Source organism: Myotis lucifugus, unplaced genomic scaffold, assembly GCF_000147115.1.
Source record: "Myotis lucifugus unplaced genomic scaffold, Myoluc2.0 scaffold_51, whole genome shotgun sequence".
In the NCBI taxonomy this organism is placed as follows: Eukaryota; Metazoa; Chordata; class Mammalia; order Chiroptera; family Vespertilionidae; genus Myotis; species Myotis lucifugus.
Window position 1 is genome coordinate 3396619 of NW_005871099.1, and position 19511 is coordinate 3416129.

Sequence of the window (19511 nt, forward strand, 5' to 3'; positions counted from 1 at the left end):
CATTTCCTTTCCATCTCGATGACCACCATGCAAGTTTAGATATTACTCTCAAATATTTACTTAAGAGCTATTGAAATGGTCTCTTATGCTTCTAAATTTTATATAGATTTCATAATATACATTTTTAGTATAAAATATTCCTAAACATTTTATTTATAGTTCCTTTTCCACTGTCAAGATCTTCAGATCCGTTATTATTGCCTTTATTTGGTATTTAAGACCCTGAATAAACTTTACCAGTTTTGTTTTTTCTAAGCCAACATGACTTTTGTAATGAAATGGCCATTTCTTCTTCTTGGAGGCACAACCAATCTTTATAAATTATGTTCTTGGGTCCTTCCCTTATGTGTAAGTTCCTGGAGGGCAGCTCTTATGCACTCACAGCAGCTAGCCTGGCCTTAATAGCAATTAGCACATTGTAATTACATAAGGTTTTTTCCAGTAATAAATCTAAGTTAAAATAGAAGTTTCATTGTATGTAAGTATGAAATGGCTTAAGAATAGCAGTCATAATTATATACCCCATTTCTGCTCTCCATACATAACTTTATTTTTAAAGAGGCCCTTTCACCACCACCCCTCCCCCAATTTCAGCCCAGACCTGTGAGTCTGTGATATAAAGGATTGGAATTGAAGTACACACCCTGAGGAAAACACTTGCCCTTAGCAAATTTCTACTTGACCAGAAACCATACCTATATCACCCTCTGCTTTCAAGCTACAGCTCTGACAGCATCAAGAAAAAAACCCTTGAAAGGGAATCTGTACCATTAGATTGTTTCCCAGTCCTGAGACTAGATAATCTTAATTCTGAAGAAAGACTAGATTGATATCTCTTTATTAAGGAATAAGCAGTTAATGGAGCAATTCATGAAAAGTTCAATAATAGTATAGTAGGCATATTGTATTATTAAAGATACAGAGGAAACAAAATAGATCCAGTGACATAGACACATGGAATAGACTGTCGAGTCTCAGAGGGAAGGTGGGGATAGGTGGGTGGGTGTGAATAGATCAACCAAAGATCTTGTATACATATATGCAGAACACATGGACATAGACAATAGGGTGGTGAAGGCCTGGGGTGGGGGTCAGGGGTGGGCAATAAGAGGTCAGTGGGAGAAAAAAGGGGACATATGTAATATTTTCAGCAATAAAGATTTTAAAAAATAATGTTGTATTTAAGTGTAATCTATTGATTTTGCCCATAAGGATGATACATAGCCTCAGGTAAAGGTAAAGGTAAAAGGTAAAGGTCAAACAAGTATTTAAAAGTGATCAATTATTCCTTTGGAATGTAACCTTTCTATTAGCTACATCTGAATAAGTCAGTTTGTGGGAAGCTATCAGGACTTTAATATAAGACAATTTCTCAGGGTCATTTTATATTATTTCTGCAACTTTACTTAGATCAGTGCTATTTATATTCACCTTGTGGATATAAAAATAAATAAGTGACAGCCAGATTTAGCTAAAGCAGTGACTAAAGTAAGGGGTAGAATTAATGTTTCTTAGGATTGTGTAATACGGTAAGAAATTATGAATGCAGACTTTCAGACAAGTTTTCCCCTTGAAATTTAAAATATAAAAGTGTACAGCTGGGCTAAATTATTTGGTAAGCCACAGTTCTCATGGAAGGATATAAGGCACATCACCTTACTAGAAATTTAAGGTGATTCTTCCTGTGTCCACTGAGCTGGTTAATGCTAAACCAGTCTCTCTTCTGATTACTTTGTCATGGTACCCTACAATTTTCCAGTCAAATGTTAAGTATTTAAAAACCAATTCAGTCTGACCAGTGTGGCTTAGTGGTTGAGCATCTGCCTATGAACCAGGAGGTCACAGTTGATTCCTGGTCAGGGTACATCCCAGGTTGCAGTAGGGGGTGTGCAGGAAACAGCCAGTGTCTCTCATCATTGGTGTTTCCATTTCTCCTTCTCCCTTCCTCTCTGAAATCAATCAATCAACCAATTCAAATACTACCTCCTCATGAAGTCTCCCTTGATTTTTCTAATTAGCAAATGGCATTTTCTTCCTCTGGGTATTCTAAACAATTTTTTCCATATTTCTGGCTTTATTAGTATGTCATACATTACATTATAGTATTTGATACAGGGATAATCTTCTCTATTAAAATGTTTAGCAACTTGTGGTAAAGATCTTTTTCTCTTTCATTGTGTAGAGCAGTGGTCGGAAAACCATGGCTCGTGAGCCACATGCGGCTCCTTGGCCCCTTGAGTGTGGCTCTTCCACAAAATACCACGTGCGGGCATGCACGTACAGTGTGATTGAAACTTCGTGGCCCATGCGCAGAAGTCGGTTTTCTGCCTGGGCGAGTCTATTTTGAAGAAGTGGCATTAGAAGAAGTGGGGGTGGACATATAGAGAGGATGAACGAAAGGAGATAGACGAAACACGTATACAAGACGAGTGTGGATGGGAGAGTTGGAAGGGGTCGACCTCAGCAAACATACCTCAATCAGATTGAGGACGTTTTTAGCAAAGGCCAGCTTAGGAGTACCCTAAGTAAGTTAATAACAGTGTACCTACCTATATAGTTTAAGTTTAAAAAATTTGGCTCTCAAAAGAAATTTTCAATTGTACTGTTGATATTTGGCTCTGTTGACTAATGAGTTTGCCGACCACAGGTGTAGAGTAATTGTTGAGAAGAATGCTTGTTAAACTGGGTAGGTGTTTGTGTTTCAGTGCCCATATTACTTACACAACATCTGTGAAGATTTGTTCACCTTTTAAGTGGAGCTCTATTTGCAAAGGAAACGGGAAACCCCTTGCAAGCATGGTGGATATGGAAATGTTGGTTTTGTTTCAAGGTTGGTGAAAACAAAGTTGAGAGAGGAATAGCAAAGCTGGCTTTGGCGATGGACTATATTTGAATCAATTTTAATATAAAAATTTGTTTTCTTTTGTTCATGTACCGGGGAAGGCTGCAGAAGGAGGCAGGGGTAGACATTGTTTCCTCATCTCTTCCCTACCCCTTCCTCTCGTTGACTTGTAGTGGTCATGAGGACTGAGAGTAGTGTCAAAACAGACAATGTGGCTTCCTGTTTGTTTAAAACTGATTCAGGTTGGGAATAAGTAGCAGAGTTAGAATGCTTATTTGGAATTACTACAAGTGATATAAGGTCAGGATCTTTGGCTCTAAGTCTGGACAGATCTAAGTCTGGACAGAGCTAAGTTACTATGAATCTCTGTGAAACATGAAATCAGACTCATTGTATTACTGGATCAAACTGAAGGTCTGTCTGATTCAACATGTAATTAGGGTCAATAATAGTTGTTGAATTAAGTAATTTAGAAATACGACATTTTATTCCTAAATACTTCAGTGTACAACTGTTTTCCCCCTAAATACTAACAAGACACACATGTATAATCACTACTAGTATACTAGTATACATTGTTATACAGAGGAGATGATAGAGTGTGATAGTTAGATTGTATTCTGGAGTGTCACTGCCTGGATTTGAATCCCAGCTCTGCCATTTTCTAGCTGGATGATATTGGCCAAGTCACACAGTCTCTCTGTTTTTCTCTTCTTTGTTTTGTAAAATAAAGGTAATCATAGTACCTATCTCATATAGTTAGTGTGAAAATTAAAATTAGTTAACATATAGAAAACATTTAGAACATTTCCTATCCCATAGTCAGTAATACAGAAATATTAATGAGTATATTTTAAAGAGAATAATTTTTAATGCTATTACAATACATTTAAAATTGATTTGAAGTGATTTTAACTAAAAATGGAGCATGTTTGTGTGTATGCATTAACAATAATGAAAGGGTAATAGATTAAACTATTTTTTTAAATTTTATTGTCATGAATATAATTCTAGCATGGGTGTAAAAATTAAGACAATGCGAAACACAATAAAAATCAAATTAGCATCTTCAAAAAAAACCACTTAGAATAAAATGAACACAATGCTGAAATTTGTCTTGATAACATTATAGGTTTTATTATGTCCAGATTTGAAAGAAAAATTAAGCATCAAAATAAGATGGAAAAAAGGCTATTAAGCAACAATTTACTTATGAAATTCCACTTTAAGTTTTACTTCGTTTTGAAATTCATTTAGGTTCTTGGCTTAGTGTTTTAGAAACATCTATCTCAAGAAGTCCTTAGATTCACTCAAAATTAGTGAAGCAAAATCCACAGAAGGCTTGAGTTGTGCCAGCAAGCCGCACTGTTAATTCCCAAAGCAAGCAAAAAGAATGCAGATCATTACAAACTCTTATTAACCTGATTCCAAGATCTATGTTTCTGACTAAAACCCAAATGAAGTAAGTTTAACTTTGAATTCCCACCGTCGATAAATTGAGCTGATTTATTTGCTACATTTTATTTTATTGATCATGTTAAAAATTTGACCCGTCTGGGACTTTTGGCTAGTCTGCCGAATTCCCTTGCATATTTATGTTACTATTTATTTTGTTAGCAGAGTCTTGTCTATGTTAAAATTAATTGAACACAATGTCCTAACTAAATGCCTTTTTAAAAGCCCAATCTTTCATGATCTGATCTTACTTTATATAAATAAATAAACCTGATTCTAGGAGGGATATGCATCAGTGATGAAATCTATTCTAATTATGAAAGAAGCAAAGTCTAGATTTTTTTCTAACATTTTTTCCCCACTATCTTATAGAATGTAGCCTTTATTTCAGGCTCTGATGACTGATGTTGAATCCTCAAATAGGCGATGGCATAGAGATAACATATTAATTGCTTCTGTATAACAACTGGTTTAATCAGAGTTGCTTTTTTGTGTGTATGCATCTAAGATAAATGTTTTAAATATTTTGGATAGTATATGTTTGGATTGGATTATAATAGTAGTTAGCATACATATTCTTATTCTTAATAGGCAGTAAATACTTTGTATGCAATGTTAGCGTTTAAAGTTCACACTAATCCTTTGTAATGTGCACTGTTATTTTACTGATTTTCAGGTGAGACAAGTAAAGCTTAAGTCACACAGTAGGTATTTGATGGTGCCAGGCATTGAACGTGGTGCAGTCCGTGTGGTCCACAGCAGAAGCAGCGTGGTGTTGTGCTGTGGGCACCCATGGGATGGAGAGGGCCCTGTAATGGAGTTGCTATAAATCAAGACTGAAGGTTAAAATTTTTTGGAGATGGTTTTCACTTAAAATTTTAATTGATTATACCTACCCATTATTCTGTCTATATTTAATGGTGATATATTTGGCTTGTATTTAATCCAGCCAGTTTCATCACTGACAGTGATTTGCAGTAGGTAAAATGAAATTGCTCTGATTAAAAAGAGTGTTAGACTTTGAATCATAAATCTCCATTGATCTGATCTACTATTCCCAGTGATATTAATGCATGCCACCCTGTGTGAAATATGGCCACATTAGGAGTCATTGGGAAAAATTTTGTAAAACTAATAAAAAAAGGTAGATTAGATTCAATTTCTTCTAGTAATTCTGCCTTATGTTTTGGGGGGCTTCTTTTAAAAGTTTTGACTCTCTTCAGAAAATTTTTAATGCTTTACACACTTGGGCACATGCTTGTTTTGCAAGGATGGTTTAAACATTGATTCTTGGGTGTTTTTGTTGTTGTTTTTGGAGATTGAATGATTCTCTTATAGATTTGCATCCAGTTCTTTCTTTCCAGAAATAGAGTATAGCATACATATTTAAAATACAATGAATAATCATTAAATTTAGAAAATTCAGTGCATTATGTGGGCATTATAAATTTACCCTGTTGTACAAAGATGGAGACTGGATTGCTTTGAACAGAATCTTCAACCATTTTTTGTTTACACATCATATCAGTTTTTTAAAAAATGCATCTCCCTTTATAAGAATATTTACTTATAAATTCTATATATTTACTACTGAACTAATATATTTTAAAACCCCAAAGGAGACTTCTAAATCTTTGTTTAGTGAAATTTTACAAAGTATTGGTTTAAAGTGGCATATGATTAAACGTCCCTAGATGAAAAAGTGTGAAGATTTTTCTGGATGCTAGTTATTAGAGGCCTTTGTTAATGATGATGACTTCAATTACCATTGGAAATATCTCAACAGGCCATATGAACACATTACATTCTTATCAATAATAAATTGTACTTATAGCCTTCTTGATAATTTTTAACTTTTGACCAATTTGCCTAATTAAACAAATTAAATCACTGTTTTCATCTTGTAATGAGGCTGAAGAAGAGCTAATGCTGAGAATAAACAGAAGCATCATCTGTCATTTTCCTGTTGTTCAGTGCAACTTCCATTGGTAGAATTTCATCTTTAATCATTATTAATTTTAAGATATTTTAAGCTACTGATCCATACGCTATAGGTTAAGCCAGAATAGATAGTATATAAATTGCATATAAAATATAGCAGAGTACATTGAAAATGATGGTACAAGTGAGAAGGTAGCTACCTACTTGTCAGTGTGTAGGTTTCCACTTTGTGCTGTGGTGCCTGGAGTGTAGCAGGTGACTCCAGAGCAGCTCACACACAGAAGGTAGGGATTGCTAATGTCAATCCCTATAATAAATAGCAATCAACTTTCTCTTTTTTTTTCTCACTTCACTTGCTATAAGTAGGTATCAGTTCTGTTTTCTTTTAAACCTCCAATGGATCCTTTTAGATTCCACTGATACATGATGTATTTATTTTCATTTAAAGTCTTATGAAAAAGAAGGACTTGGTTATCTCTCAGGGATGTAAATGAAAGAATAAAACCCATGAGTTGAAAAGAAAAACCTAATGTTTTAATTTATATGCATCTACAAATTGTCTTTTTGACTGATTGTTGTCTTTAGCTTTATGATATGAATGCATTGCCCTAAATTAAAATGTAAATTCTCAGGGTTTGGTTACCCAGAGACTTTAGTGGTAAATGCTTCTTTATAGCAGCATCCCACCATTAAAATGTTCTTCCAGTTATTTGGCATTAAAAAAACAACTTTGTAGATAATTTGCTTTAAGTCCATAGATTTCAGAATTATAAATTTTAGAGCTGGAAAGAACCTTACAGATCTTGTTTCCCTCTGTTTCTTATAAAAGAAAACCTGAGGAGACAGCAAGGATTCATAGAGTTGGAATGAGATTGAGAACCTAGATTCTTGAATGAGGCACTGTCTGTCCATTCACCAAATTGCTTCCAATGTTTGTCCTAGAAAAAAGGCATAAATTTGGAGGCCAGGAAACATGGATTCACTTTTTAAAAAAATATATATTTTATTGATTTTTTACAGAGAAGAAGGGAGAGGGATAGACAGAAACATTGATGAGAGAGAAACATCGATCAGCTGCCTCCTGCACACCCCCAACTGGGGATGTGCCCACAACCAAGGTACATGCTCTTGACCGGAATCGAACCTGGGACCTTTCAGTCCACAGGCCGACGCTCTATCCACTGAGCAAACCGGTTAGGGCATGGATTAACTTTTATGTTTTACTCAACAAATAATATTAATATAGCAAGCAAAAACAGTTCTAAGTGATATGCTAGGTGCTAGGGATACAACTCGATAATACCAATGAGGTCTCTTGCCTTCACGGAGCTTAATTTTAGTGTACTGAGATAACAGAGATGGGCAAATAAAAAGTTAGATAACTAAAGTGGAGTAGTGCTCTGAAGGTAGTAAGTAGGGTGACATTGTCAAGATTCTATGGGGGATAATTAGATGGGGAATATCCAAGAGAGTATTCTTTAACTGAGACCTAAAGAACAAACTGGTGCCATGAAAGTAGACCAGGGAAAAGCATACCAAGCAAAGGGAACAGCGAGTACAAGGAAGGCTAAACCAGCAAGAGCATGATGTGTGTGAGGAGCAGACAATCGGCCACTGCAGCGGGAACATAATGAGCAAAAAGAAGCAGAATGGGAGATCTGGATGAGTAATCAGCCAGGAAGTAGATTGTAGGAAATCTTACAAGCAGGCCATAGAGAGGTTTTCATTTCACTGTAAATATGGTGAAAACTTGGAGTCCTGGAGTCTGGGCTCTGGGACTATACCTGAGTTGTATGGCATTGGCTAGTCTTTACCTTGTATATTAAGGAAAAATAATTGACCTTCCCATCTTGAAACGTTTTTTTTTTAAACTTTTTGCTCTGACAGTATTTTGAAAAGTATATTTGTCCATTATAATGTTTATAACATAAAATTTGCTTTTAATTTTTAGAGATAGGATGATGTCATTTTAATGTTTTTCATATATATATGAAATTCGTGAACTGGGGGGGGGGGTTCCCTCAGCCCAGCCTGCCCCCTCTCACAGACTGGGAGCCCTCAGGGGATATCCTACTGACGGCTTTGGGCCTAAGCCGCAGTCTGGCCACCCTCTGCAGTAGGCGATCGGGCTGATCAGGGGAAGGCGCCAGCCCCATCACCCTGCTGCTGCTGCCACTGCTGGCCGCCACAGCCACCAAGGTGTTTTCATCAACACGGACTCCAGTCCCTTCACCACGAAAAAATGACAACTTTCTTTAGGCATTTTCAAGATGTGTCTTTCATAGGATATGACATTTCTTTCTTTCTTTCTTTCTATCCTCACCTGAAGATATGTTTCCATTGATTTTTAGAGAGTGTGGAAGAGAGAGGGAGAGACAGAGAGAAATATCAATGTGAGAAGGATACTTTGATTGGTTGCCTCCTGCATGAGCACTGACCTGGGCCCCGGCCAGGGAGGAACCTGCAACTTAGGTACATGCCCTTGATCAGAATTGAACCTGGACCCTGCAGTCGGCAGGCCAAGGCTCTATCCACTGAGCCAAACCAGCTAGGGCAGGATATGACATTTCTTAGCCCCTCCAGCAGCGGACTTTAGTTTTTTCCTCCAGGACTGTGGTAGAAAAACCCTAGATCACCTTCTTGGATTCTTATTACCCAAGTTACCAAGAACACTACGAGTGGTGGCACACAGGGAGCTTAGCCAATGAGCAGTCAGAAAAAGTGCTTCCTCTGCAGCTCACACACAGAGGCCCCCCTGCATTGTGTCCGCTGGGCCGGGGGCGTGCTGCCTGCCCAAATGCCTTCCGTCCCTCTGTGGCCGGGGTGTGGGACGCTATGGGTGCCACCATCTTTGTGAAAGAGTAACGATTTATTTGCATATTACCCTTTTATTAAATTATACATATGTTTATGTAAAATACTACATATTGGTTTCCATGAGGGTATACTATATTGAACTTTTAGAGTATCTAAAATCTTTTAGTGTTTTTCAAATTCGAGACAACACTTCACAATCCCTTAATAGAGAGAAATACCGTATCAGCCTCTTCCCAAAATTTAGTTTACATATTTATAAATATAGATATGTATATATTTTCATTGTATTACATCCCATTCTAATGCTGGTGATTTGAAAATTTCACACTACCTTGGAATTTAAATCAATCCCAAATCTTCTTGTCATCAAACTTACCTGTATTGTGATTCTAATGGCCCTCATTCTTACTCTGTGCTAGGTCCTGGAATAGCTGATTCACCCTTAATGTTAACTAAAAAGTCATCCGTTTTATTTTGAGAATGGTCTCAGATTGTTTATTCTAACTTTTTTGAATGTTATCATTATAATCATTACCAGCAATCTCAGTATATATTTTTTGAGGAATGTCTATTTTTGCTTTTACATTTAATTTAATAAACAAATTATTATAGTGATCAGTATCACTTTTGATTTAATTTAGTTGTTTTATGTGTTTTATATTCATACCTGTCTTTGACTCTGTCATATTCAGAGAATGTATATATTTTTTGATTTAATATCCCCTACATTTTTTTTTACTTGCCACCTTTCATTGTTATTGCACAGTTTAAGCTGCTTACTGTTCCTTTTCCTCAAAGTTGGCTTATTTCATACTGTTCCTACCTGATTTTTTATGTACCATAATTAGTAGTAGAAGAATACATGGAGGCTTCATGGTGAATCTAATCTTTAAGAGCTAGAATTATTTCTCCAATTATCTTTTGATCACTAATGTTATAAATTTACTTTTCATGTTATATTAAAAGCAATCTTTTCTTAATTTGTTAAATAAATTGCTTCTGAAAAATTAATGCTATAGTTTTTCATAGGTTAATCTAAAGAGTTATATCATTTTGATTACCCAAAGAACTAAAGAAATCTTCTGAATTCATGAAAATACAATTTCTTCATAAAACATATTATGATTAGCTAACCTCACGTTTTTGCAAGGATAATATGTCTATTAAGTTCAAAATTTAAAATTTGTTCTTATTGTTATAATTTAGTAATACAAAAGTATAAAAATTTAAGTCTTTAATGTATAATTTATTTAGTTATATTTTCCCTCTAATTCTCTTCATCCACTCAATACTTGTGAGTCACATTATCCTCAAAGAGAAAATAGCTTAAACCAATTAACTCAGGAGACTCAACAGTGTTCTTATTGCCATTGTAACTGAATTCATGGCTTAATTTTCAGCCTGGCCTTACAGCCTGACCAGAACAACTATGGCTGATGAAGAAGGCTCAGCAGCTTTTGCTATTTATTATTCACTAATTGGGCCTGGTCAGCTGCAGTTGCTTTGGTGAATTTCCATTCCTAATAAAGGGTGTCCCAAAATTCACGCAAGAAGTAATTTTGATAGAAAACACAGGTTTATAATTAAAAATTGTAATTTTTATTGATTCATAAAGTATACAGAATAGGGTTATGTATGGAATAGCATATTGGGCAAATGGATTATCATGTTGCGATAGTGAGCACCATTAACTGTTATTGCATGAGCAGCTGCTTTTTCGAAGAAGAATGGTCCAATGATGCCTTCAGCCCAAAATCCGCACCAAACAGTGACACCTTGTGGATGCATTTGTTTCTCAACAATCACTCGTGGATTTTCTGAACCCCAAATGTGACAATTTTGTAGATTAACAAGCCATCAAGATGAAAATGAGCCTCATCAAAATTCAGCCACATTTATGCAAAAACGGTCATGGAAAATTTCAACAAAAGAGTGCGTATGTGCCAGCAAAGCCGTGGAGGCCATTTACCCAATATGCTATTCCATACATAACCCTAAACTGTATACTTTATGTATCAATAAAAAATTTACAATTTTTAATTATAAACCTGTGTTTTCTATCAAAATTACTTCTTGCGTGAATTTTGGGACACCCTTTAGATTCAAGTGATTTGGTAAAAGGAGGCGTTCCTTTGTAAGAGCCAGAACTGGTAACCAGCCGTAACTAATGGGGGATCACAGAATGCTTCGATTCCAGGATTGGACTAGTGGTTACAGAGGCAACCTTACCTTTTAATCCACAGAATGACTGCAAGGCCCTGTTGTAAATAATATGCTTGTAATAGTACAAAAGGAAAGGATGGCCCTGGCAGGGTGTGTCAGTTGGTTGGAGCGTGGTCATGTACACCAAAAGGTTGTGGGTTTAGTTCCAGGTCAGGGCACATACCTAGGTTGTGGGCTTCATCCACAGCTGGGACATGTAAAGGAGGCAGCCAACCAATTCATGTTTTCCACTGACATCAATGTCTCTCTTTCTCTCTTTCTCCCCCTCTCCTTCTCTCTCTCTAAAATCAATTTTAAAAAAACACACCATAAAACAAACATATCCTTGAGTGATAATTAAAAAAAAAGGATGCATTTAGAGGTAGACATTTTAAAATATGCATACATACATACTGGATAATTGTATACAAAGCAATGACCTCTAGGTATTGAAGAATTTGTCTCATTTCACAAGAGTTCATTCACTTAACTTCATTAGTGAATTAGAAATGCCCATTGTAATACTTATATAAAGAGTAACACAAGGATCTCAGTGTACCGTTCTTATTCATATCAACTACTTTTCTCAATTTTGGGGGACACAAAAAAATAAGAGAGAGCAGGGGGAGAAGATAAGCCTAGCCACAGTATGACTGTGAACCAAGTTTCTCAATGAGCACATTTAATCTGAATTGTGCAATGTGATTAGGCTGGTTTCTATTGCAACTTAGGTAAAATATATAAACTTTAAATTTCTGGACATTTTCCTTTCAGTAGAAGTAGTTTTAAGTTCACAACATGAAAAAATAACTATTGAAAAGAAATGGGTTATTATAAATCAATTCTGAGTGTTTACTTCAAGATAAATATATTAAATATGCAAGAGCTTTTCCTGTCTGTCACAGACTTGTCATTGTGACTTTGCAAATTAAATTTGCTAATGCACACTGCTTGGAAAATTGAATGACCTGCCCATCCAGCATTGGCCTGTACGCTGTCTCTGAGTGATCTAATCTATTATTTAATAACTGAAATTATATTGAGACCAATAGTCTGAGAAACGGACTTCTCATGTTTCACTTATGTGTTTTACCAAATGCATTTGAATACATTTGAGAATCAATTTGCTCATTTCTTTGTAGACATTTCTATAGGATGGTTTGGAGAATTCAGAAGAGAGATTTTGGGGGAAAATGTTAAAAAAGGAATATAATAACTTAAACAAGGAAATGTTAATTCCAGGGGAAGCATTTAAAAATTTTAATTAACACATTAAACAACATATGTTAAGTAGCTTTCCCCCAATTTCTTTTCTGTTAATTCTTTTATGTATAATATTTTTTGTATTTTAATTACTATATAATGACAATATTAATATAGCTATCTGAAACAATAATATATGTTTAAGAAAATAAGTGATTTGCATTAAAAATTCTTATATTTTCATGAAATTATTTCAATTTATGGAGGTTATGAAATGGAGTATTAGTTTTCCTTAATATATTTAACAACTGCACATTAAAACTAGTCTTGATACACAATTATACAAGTTAAGAAGTACATTATTATTTTAAAGTTATTTATAAAAGACCTTTATGTGGTAAATATATTAAACGAATTAATATATTTAAAATTGTGATTTTTAGCTATGAGAGGATTCAGAGGAAATATAAGAAGTAAGTTTCACCTTAGTAAGATAATCATATAATGCTTAATAGAACTTCAGAAAGGAATTCAAAGAAAAATGAATATTTTTCCAATTAAAATATAATACATGCTCCTTGTACTATTCTAAAAAGCAAGAGAACCCAAACATAACTATAGTTATACGTATCTCATAACTACAAAACTAATTACATTTACTATGTAAGCATCCATGCATATATCCATTTACCTCTCTTTCCTCTCAAAATAAATAGGCCTTTTCTTTCCTTTTTGCTGAATATTTACTTTTTAAACTTTAGATAAGTTTAAACAAATATAGCATATATGTATATTCTCAATGCAATTACTCTTTTATATTATAGCTGTCACTATTATTGTGACCATTTTACTATTGTTGGGCATTTAATTTATTTCCCAATTTAGATATTAAATGGCATTTCTATAAACGTTAATATCAGTAAATCCTCCTCATTTTACCAAGTAAATATTTCTTGAAAGAGTGAATGAATGAAATATTTGCACATTTCCACATATTCCTAACCTTAATTCATAGATGTAGTTCAATACCTTCCTATCGGTCTATTATCATCTAATCCTTCTACTTTTCTATATCTGAACTTTGCTAGAAATAGATGTAAATGAGATTTCTTGAAAAGATATGCTAACAAAAATAATGTGTTCTTTTTTAAAATTATAGAAGTAGAACTATAATTTTCACAACTGAAACTGACTTTGTAGATTGTTTAGTTTGAGGGTTTTGAAGATAGGAGAGAATTAGAATCAACTGAGAGATTCCTACAAAAGGCATTCTCCCCATTGGGATATGCTGCTCTGTTGGTGGGGGCAGAGGCTCCCCATGTGATTCTGATCGTCCCACGGGTAAGGACCACACCTGCAGCCCATAGTCATTTACTTATAGTCAAAAACAGGAGCCCGAGGAACAGTGACTGGCCTACGTTGCCGACGTTATTAGTGCAACAGAATGGAACCAGATCTCCTGACGTCTGCGCTTTCCACTCTGCCTTTTATGGTATTTTGTGAGTACTGTATGTTCTTTGTAATAGGTATTATATTTTTTAAAAGAGTTTCAGGGTTGTATAAGCTTGAGAACACTGGGTTAAACAGTTGATTTTTTAGTGAAGCTTATTTAAGAAGCTTTGAAATACAGTATTCTCTTAATAGAAGAATCTAACAGGCAGTGTTTTTCCAATATAATTGTGGATGGAGCTAACCCCTAGAGCAGGGGGGGACCTTCCTGCCTGCATGCTGTATAAGGCTCCAGAAATATTTGCTCTCGCCCTGCCAAGGCATTAGGGGTGAGTTAATTAAATGTTTGACCAAATACAGCAGGCCAATTTCTAGATTGATAATTTTGTATGGCCCTCGAATGATGTTATAAATATCCAAATGGTTCTTGGCAGAAAAAAGGTTCCCCACCCCTGCACTAGAGTATCATGAGGGACTGTTGTCTTTTGAAATATCCTTTGACAAAAACATTACTTGCCATATCACCATATGTATGCACAGTAATACTAAAACTGTCTTATACATGGAGGGCAGAAAATTTTAGGTACCCATTAATATGAATATTACTGATCAATCCTAATATTTCATGAGTGTGTCTACTACATAAAAATGTATGCCTAATTTAAACTACTGATACTTTGAAGCGCAGGACTTCCATTTTTGTGTTCATCAGCATCACCTGGAGGTTTGTTAAACTACAGATTGCTCAGCCCTCCCGTGGTCTTTCTTACTGACCAGGTCCTGGGTGGGCCCCGAGAGCCTGGATTCTAAAAAGTTTCCCTGGATGCTGATGCCACTTCTCCAAGGACCGCACTTTGAGAAACCACTGCTTTAAAGTAACTGTGGAGACTTTTCACTAGTTCAGAATGTTTGCAGCTGAGAAGAATAGTATCTATTAGTTGGAACCCTCTTTACATTCACATTATTAATGAAAGCAGTTTGTTTTAATGTACCTTTCTCTTATTCATGTCAATAGTGCCCAGGAATAGATACCGACAAACTAGAGAGGGTGAATTTTAAAGTGTATTAAAATGCACAGTTGAATCCAGTGCAAATCCTTTAGTCTGAGGGTTCTTAATTGAAGCTAGGAGAGAATCTTAGGATCAACTGAGAGACTCCTTCAAAAGACATTCTCCCCATTGGGATGTGCTGCTTTATTGGTGGGGGCGGAGTCTCCCCACGTGATTCTGATTGTCCCCCCGGGTAAGGACCACACCTGCAGCCCAGAGTCATTTACTTATGAGTCAAAAACAGAAGCCCGAGGAACAGGACTGGCCTGAGTTCGAGATGTTATTAATGCAACAGAGTAGAACCAGATCTGACGTCTATACTTCCCTCTCTGCCTTTTATGATATTTTGTAAGTATTGTATGTTCTTTGTAATAGGTATTATGTTACACACACTTCTGTTTTAGAAGAGTGTAATTTGTGATTTTCGCATGTAGGTGTGTTGCTAAATGTTAGACTTTCAGCACTGTTATTTTGCATATTCATTTTGTTACTGGAGGGACAATTATATCGTTGTGGCTTTTAACTAAATAAAATGTGCTCTGTTCCCAAATATTTTTATCAATGACAAATTTTACAATTCAATTCGCATATACCCACATGTATGTTCGTACACACACACAGTCATACCTAACTTGACCAAAAATTTCACAATATAGTTCTGTCTTATGTGGAGTGTATTTTCATATTTGTTTCATTTAAAAATGACTTGGTCATGAGATATTAAGTTGATTTTATTACCTAATGATGGATCAGACGTATAGCTTTACAGAAATAAAAAAAGCCATGTTGCTCATATTGTGTCTAAATAATCTTTTCAATGTTTCAATTTCCTTAGAGAAAAAAAATACCTAAGTGTGGTTGTGTGTGTAGGAAGTTGTTAAAATATCTCAGGATGCTGATGTGTTACCTGGCCGTATAAATTTCCAGAGCCATATGGAAAGTTGGACACACGCTTCTTTCTAGACCTGCTAACTTTAGATTGTTAACACATCTTCCCAGCCTCCTTCTGAAATCTGGTTGTCCATGGAGTCTCCCACTGTTTATCCTTTGCATTACTGCTGTGTGCTGCCAAAATAGCCCAATGTTGTGATTTTTATTTCCAGTTTTGTTTTAAGGAGTTTAACTTGGGAATATGGAAAACATTAGTCTCTAAAATGAATGAGTTGATAATACAGGTCTGAATTTAATGAAAAAAGAATTAGGGAAGAGTTAAAATAACTATATTTGAACTGGGAAAAACGGGTTAACATAATTAGTCAAAAACAATTGTTCTAGACTTGTGTTTTGAATAAATGAGTGAGATTCTTAGATTTTGTCAAGGGAGGGCAACAGGTAATTCAGTATCTAAAGCAGTGGTTCTCAACCTTGGCTGCACATTAGAATCACCTGGGAATCTTTTTAAAATCCTGATTTCTGGGCCTCATCCTCCAGAAATTCTGTTTCTTTGTTACTAATGTTGTGGCCCCAACCCATAACAAAGAAACAGAATAAAGCATAGTTCAAAGAGATAGAAAATTCATCTTCAACCTTAAACTCCTGTGGGATTTTCCTAAATCATTATTGATTGTTTCTTGGCTTCTACCTTGGGAGACAAATTGCTTCAGTTAGGATTTGATTGTACTTAGAGTTACAATAGATCTCTTCTTTTCTAGTATACTTTCTTTTTTTAAAACAAAATGTCATGCCCTAGCCAGGTTGGCCCAGTGAATGGGCCCACAGATTGAAGAGTCCCAGGTTCAATTCCAGTCAAGGGCATGTACCTTGGTTGCAGGCCCTAATCACCATATGGGAGGAAACCAATCAATGTGTCTCTGTCACACTGAGGCTTCTATCTCTCCCCTCCACTCTCTAAAAATCATCCCCCAGTGATATTCGGGGCTAGGTCCATGAAAATCAAATTGATCTGGGCTATGGGGGGAAAAATCTCATTCACTTGGGAAACATGCAAAAGTCGAGGGAGCATGACATAAAATAATTTCTCATTACTGTCTTTTATTCTGTCGTGAGGACCATTAGTTGTCAAACCCAGAATTATCCTCAACTGTACACTATAAATGTGGTAAGATATGAGTGAAATTCCCTCCAAGGGGATAGTTTTTATTCGGTTCTATTTAAAGACACTTATCCTGTTGTTTAAATGTACATTTTGCTAAGTACTAGTTGCTGGTAAGCTCTGGTTCTGTTGAGATGATCCTGAGGAGTGACTCAAGCACAGAGGAAATTAGGAGAGAAGTTAGGTTATACTGTGAATAAATTGGAAGTCATCCTGGTACTCTATTTTAAAATATTCTTTTAGTTCCTTTGTTAAAGAATATGCACTTGGCACATGATAGGAATGTGAGAACATCTGTGTTGCATAAGTTGTAATATTCTGTTTGTTTTCTGTATTTTCTTATATAGCCTGAAAAAAATGACAGCGAGCCAGGCAGCCAGAGGATAAAACCTGTTTTCATAGATGATGCTAATTTTGGACGACAAATATCCTATCAGCATGCAGCAGTCCATATTCCCACCGACATCTACGAGGGCTGTAAGTAAAAGGATGTGAACAACAGCTCAAATGCCATGTTCTTATCTATCTTATGGAGCTAATGTGATACTGTTTTATTTTCATGTCAGTTAAGAGTCTGTGGCAAACTCTGGTTTGTGTAAAAGAAGAAACCTGATTTTCATGAGCTGTTTATGCTCAGATGGCCTCACTGGAAAAAAATTGTAGGCAAGTCTGCATCCATGGAGATGTTCTTCTACTCTAGGGTTTAGTAAATAATTCTGCTTTCCCAAAGGACATCAATAACTTAAAAGGATTAGATATATTCTTTAAAAATCAAAACTGTGCCCCACAAGTGCACACATGCAAACATTCTTACCAAACACACAAACCGGTAAAGGAAGCGAGATGTATATTTTAGACTCCATTTCTTACCACATCTTATCATGCTTTTAAGTCTCTCTCCCAATATATTGTGGGCTCAAGATAAAAAGAAGTGTTGGGAGAAGGAATAAACAAAAGACCTGAGGAAGCAGAAAACCACTAAATGGAAGATTAGATTGAGAAGGCTTCACTGCAAAGAGGGGAGGGGTAAGTTATGTGGGAAAAAGCAGGGGAGCAAGCTTGGGTCAGTGATGTTTCTCAGAAACGCCCACATGTAACCAAGACAGAGCCTGAGGATTCTAACTAGGAAGTTCCCTGAGGACAGCCCAGTCATCTATGAGGACTCGCTGTGACCCAGAAAGCAAGATCTTTGTTCAATCATAGCTCTGGCTTCCATGATGTCCATTCTCTAACCAGCTTACTTTCATGCCCCCTCATACCCTGCCTTCTCACAAAAACTGGTAAGGAGAAAGAACCACTTGACATTTTTAAAAGTGTGTTTCCTGTATTCCCCATAATCAGAAAGGCTCTAGAATGTTCTGAGTATCTAGAGTATATCTTGGTTTCTGGAGCCAGATGGCCTAAGTTCAAGTCTAAATTTTACCAATATTGTTTCCTTAGGCAAATCTTTTGATGTTCTGGCTAAGCATTTTCTTACCTGTAAAATGGGAGTAAATTTACTAACCCCAAAAGTCATTTGAGGATAAAATAAATTAATATATATAAGTTTGCAGTACCAGGCTTATAGTGAGTTCTATATAAGTGTTTGCTGTTACTATTAATTATACAATTAAAGTTTAGAAACAGGATTAAGCACAGAGACTAATATTGCAAATTAGCTTTTATTTTTTAAATCTACTGTGATATTATTTATTGTTTAAAAGGGAATTTGAAATAGATGTATGATTCTTCTCATAACATAAATTTCACCTATAAAATATGGTATTCATTCATTTTGCTTCTATTTAATGTTTTAAAATGTGCATGTTGTTTTCTTATCAATTCTCATAAGATGTTAAACATACAATATTTCTCTACATATAATAGATATGGAATGGTGTGTATAGGTAGTTTTTGATGCTCCATGCAAATTAAAAATAATTTGACTTCTTTACAACCAACTTATCCTATTAATTGTAAGTCCTTTGAGAAACTACCTGGGATTTAGATTCAGATTTTTTTTTTTACTTCCACAATTTTGTTCTTTATCAAAAAGTTATTTAATATTTGAATTATATTTTGTAAATACTTTAGTGAGCCACTATTCAGACAACACCAAGCTCTATAATGATGTTTTTCATTTAAAAATATTATTTAATTCACCTTATTTTGTTTAAATGTTTATAACCTATTGCTTGTTGGGTATGTCAACAAAGTAATGATCTTATTACTTTATCTTTCTATTGAATTTACATAAGAATAAACTGGGTGAATGGATATAGACATTCTTAGTCAAAACATATTTTTTTGTCAATACTGTGCATAGCATGGCTCTATTTTTCAACTTGCGTTAGTATGTTAAAAAATGGACTTCAACTTGATTGTTTTTCACATATTGGGAAGCTTCTTTGATTATGTTTCTGTTTTGTTGCCTCTTATTTGAGTTTTTCCCCTTACTCCTGAAATTCACTACTTTATAAATGTCAAGATTTCAGTCAATTATTTTTTTTCAACTAGTTTA

The 19511-nt window shown here is 35.3% G+C and overlaps 1 protein-coding gene across 1 annotated transcript in view; it reads left to right on the forward strand.

The window, feature by feature from the left end:
* The window catches only part of CACNA2D1 (calcium voltage-gated channel auxiliary subunit alpha2delta 1), a 377680-nt gene that overhangs the window by 229611 nt on the left and 128558 nt on the right, over positions 1 to 19511 (forward strand). Inside the window, 1 exon segment of the mRNA XM_023753781.1 lies at positions 17359 to 17488. Coding sequence (XP_023609549.1) covers positions 17359 to 17488 — 130 coding nt within the window.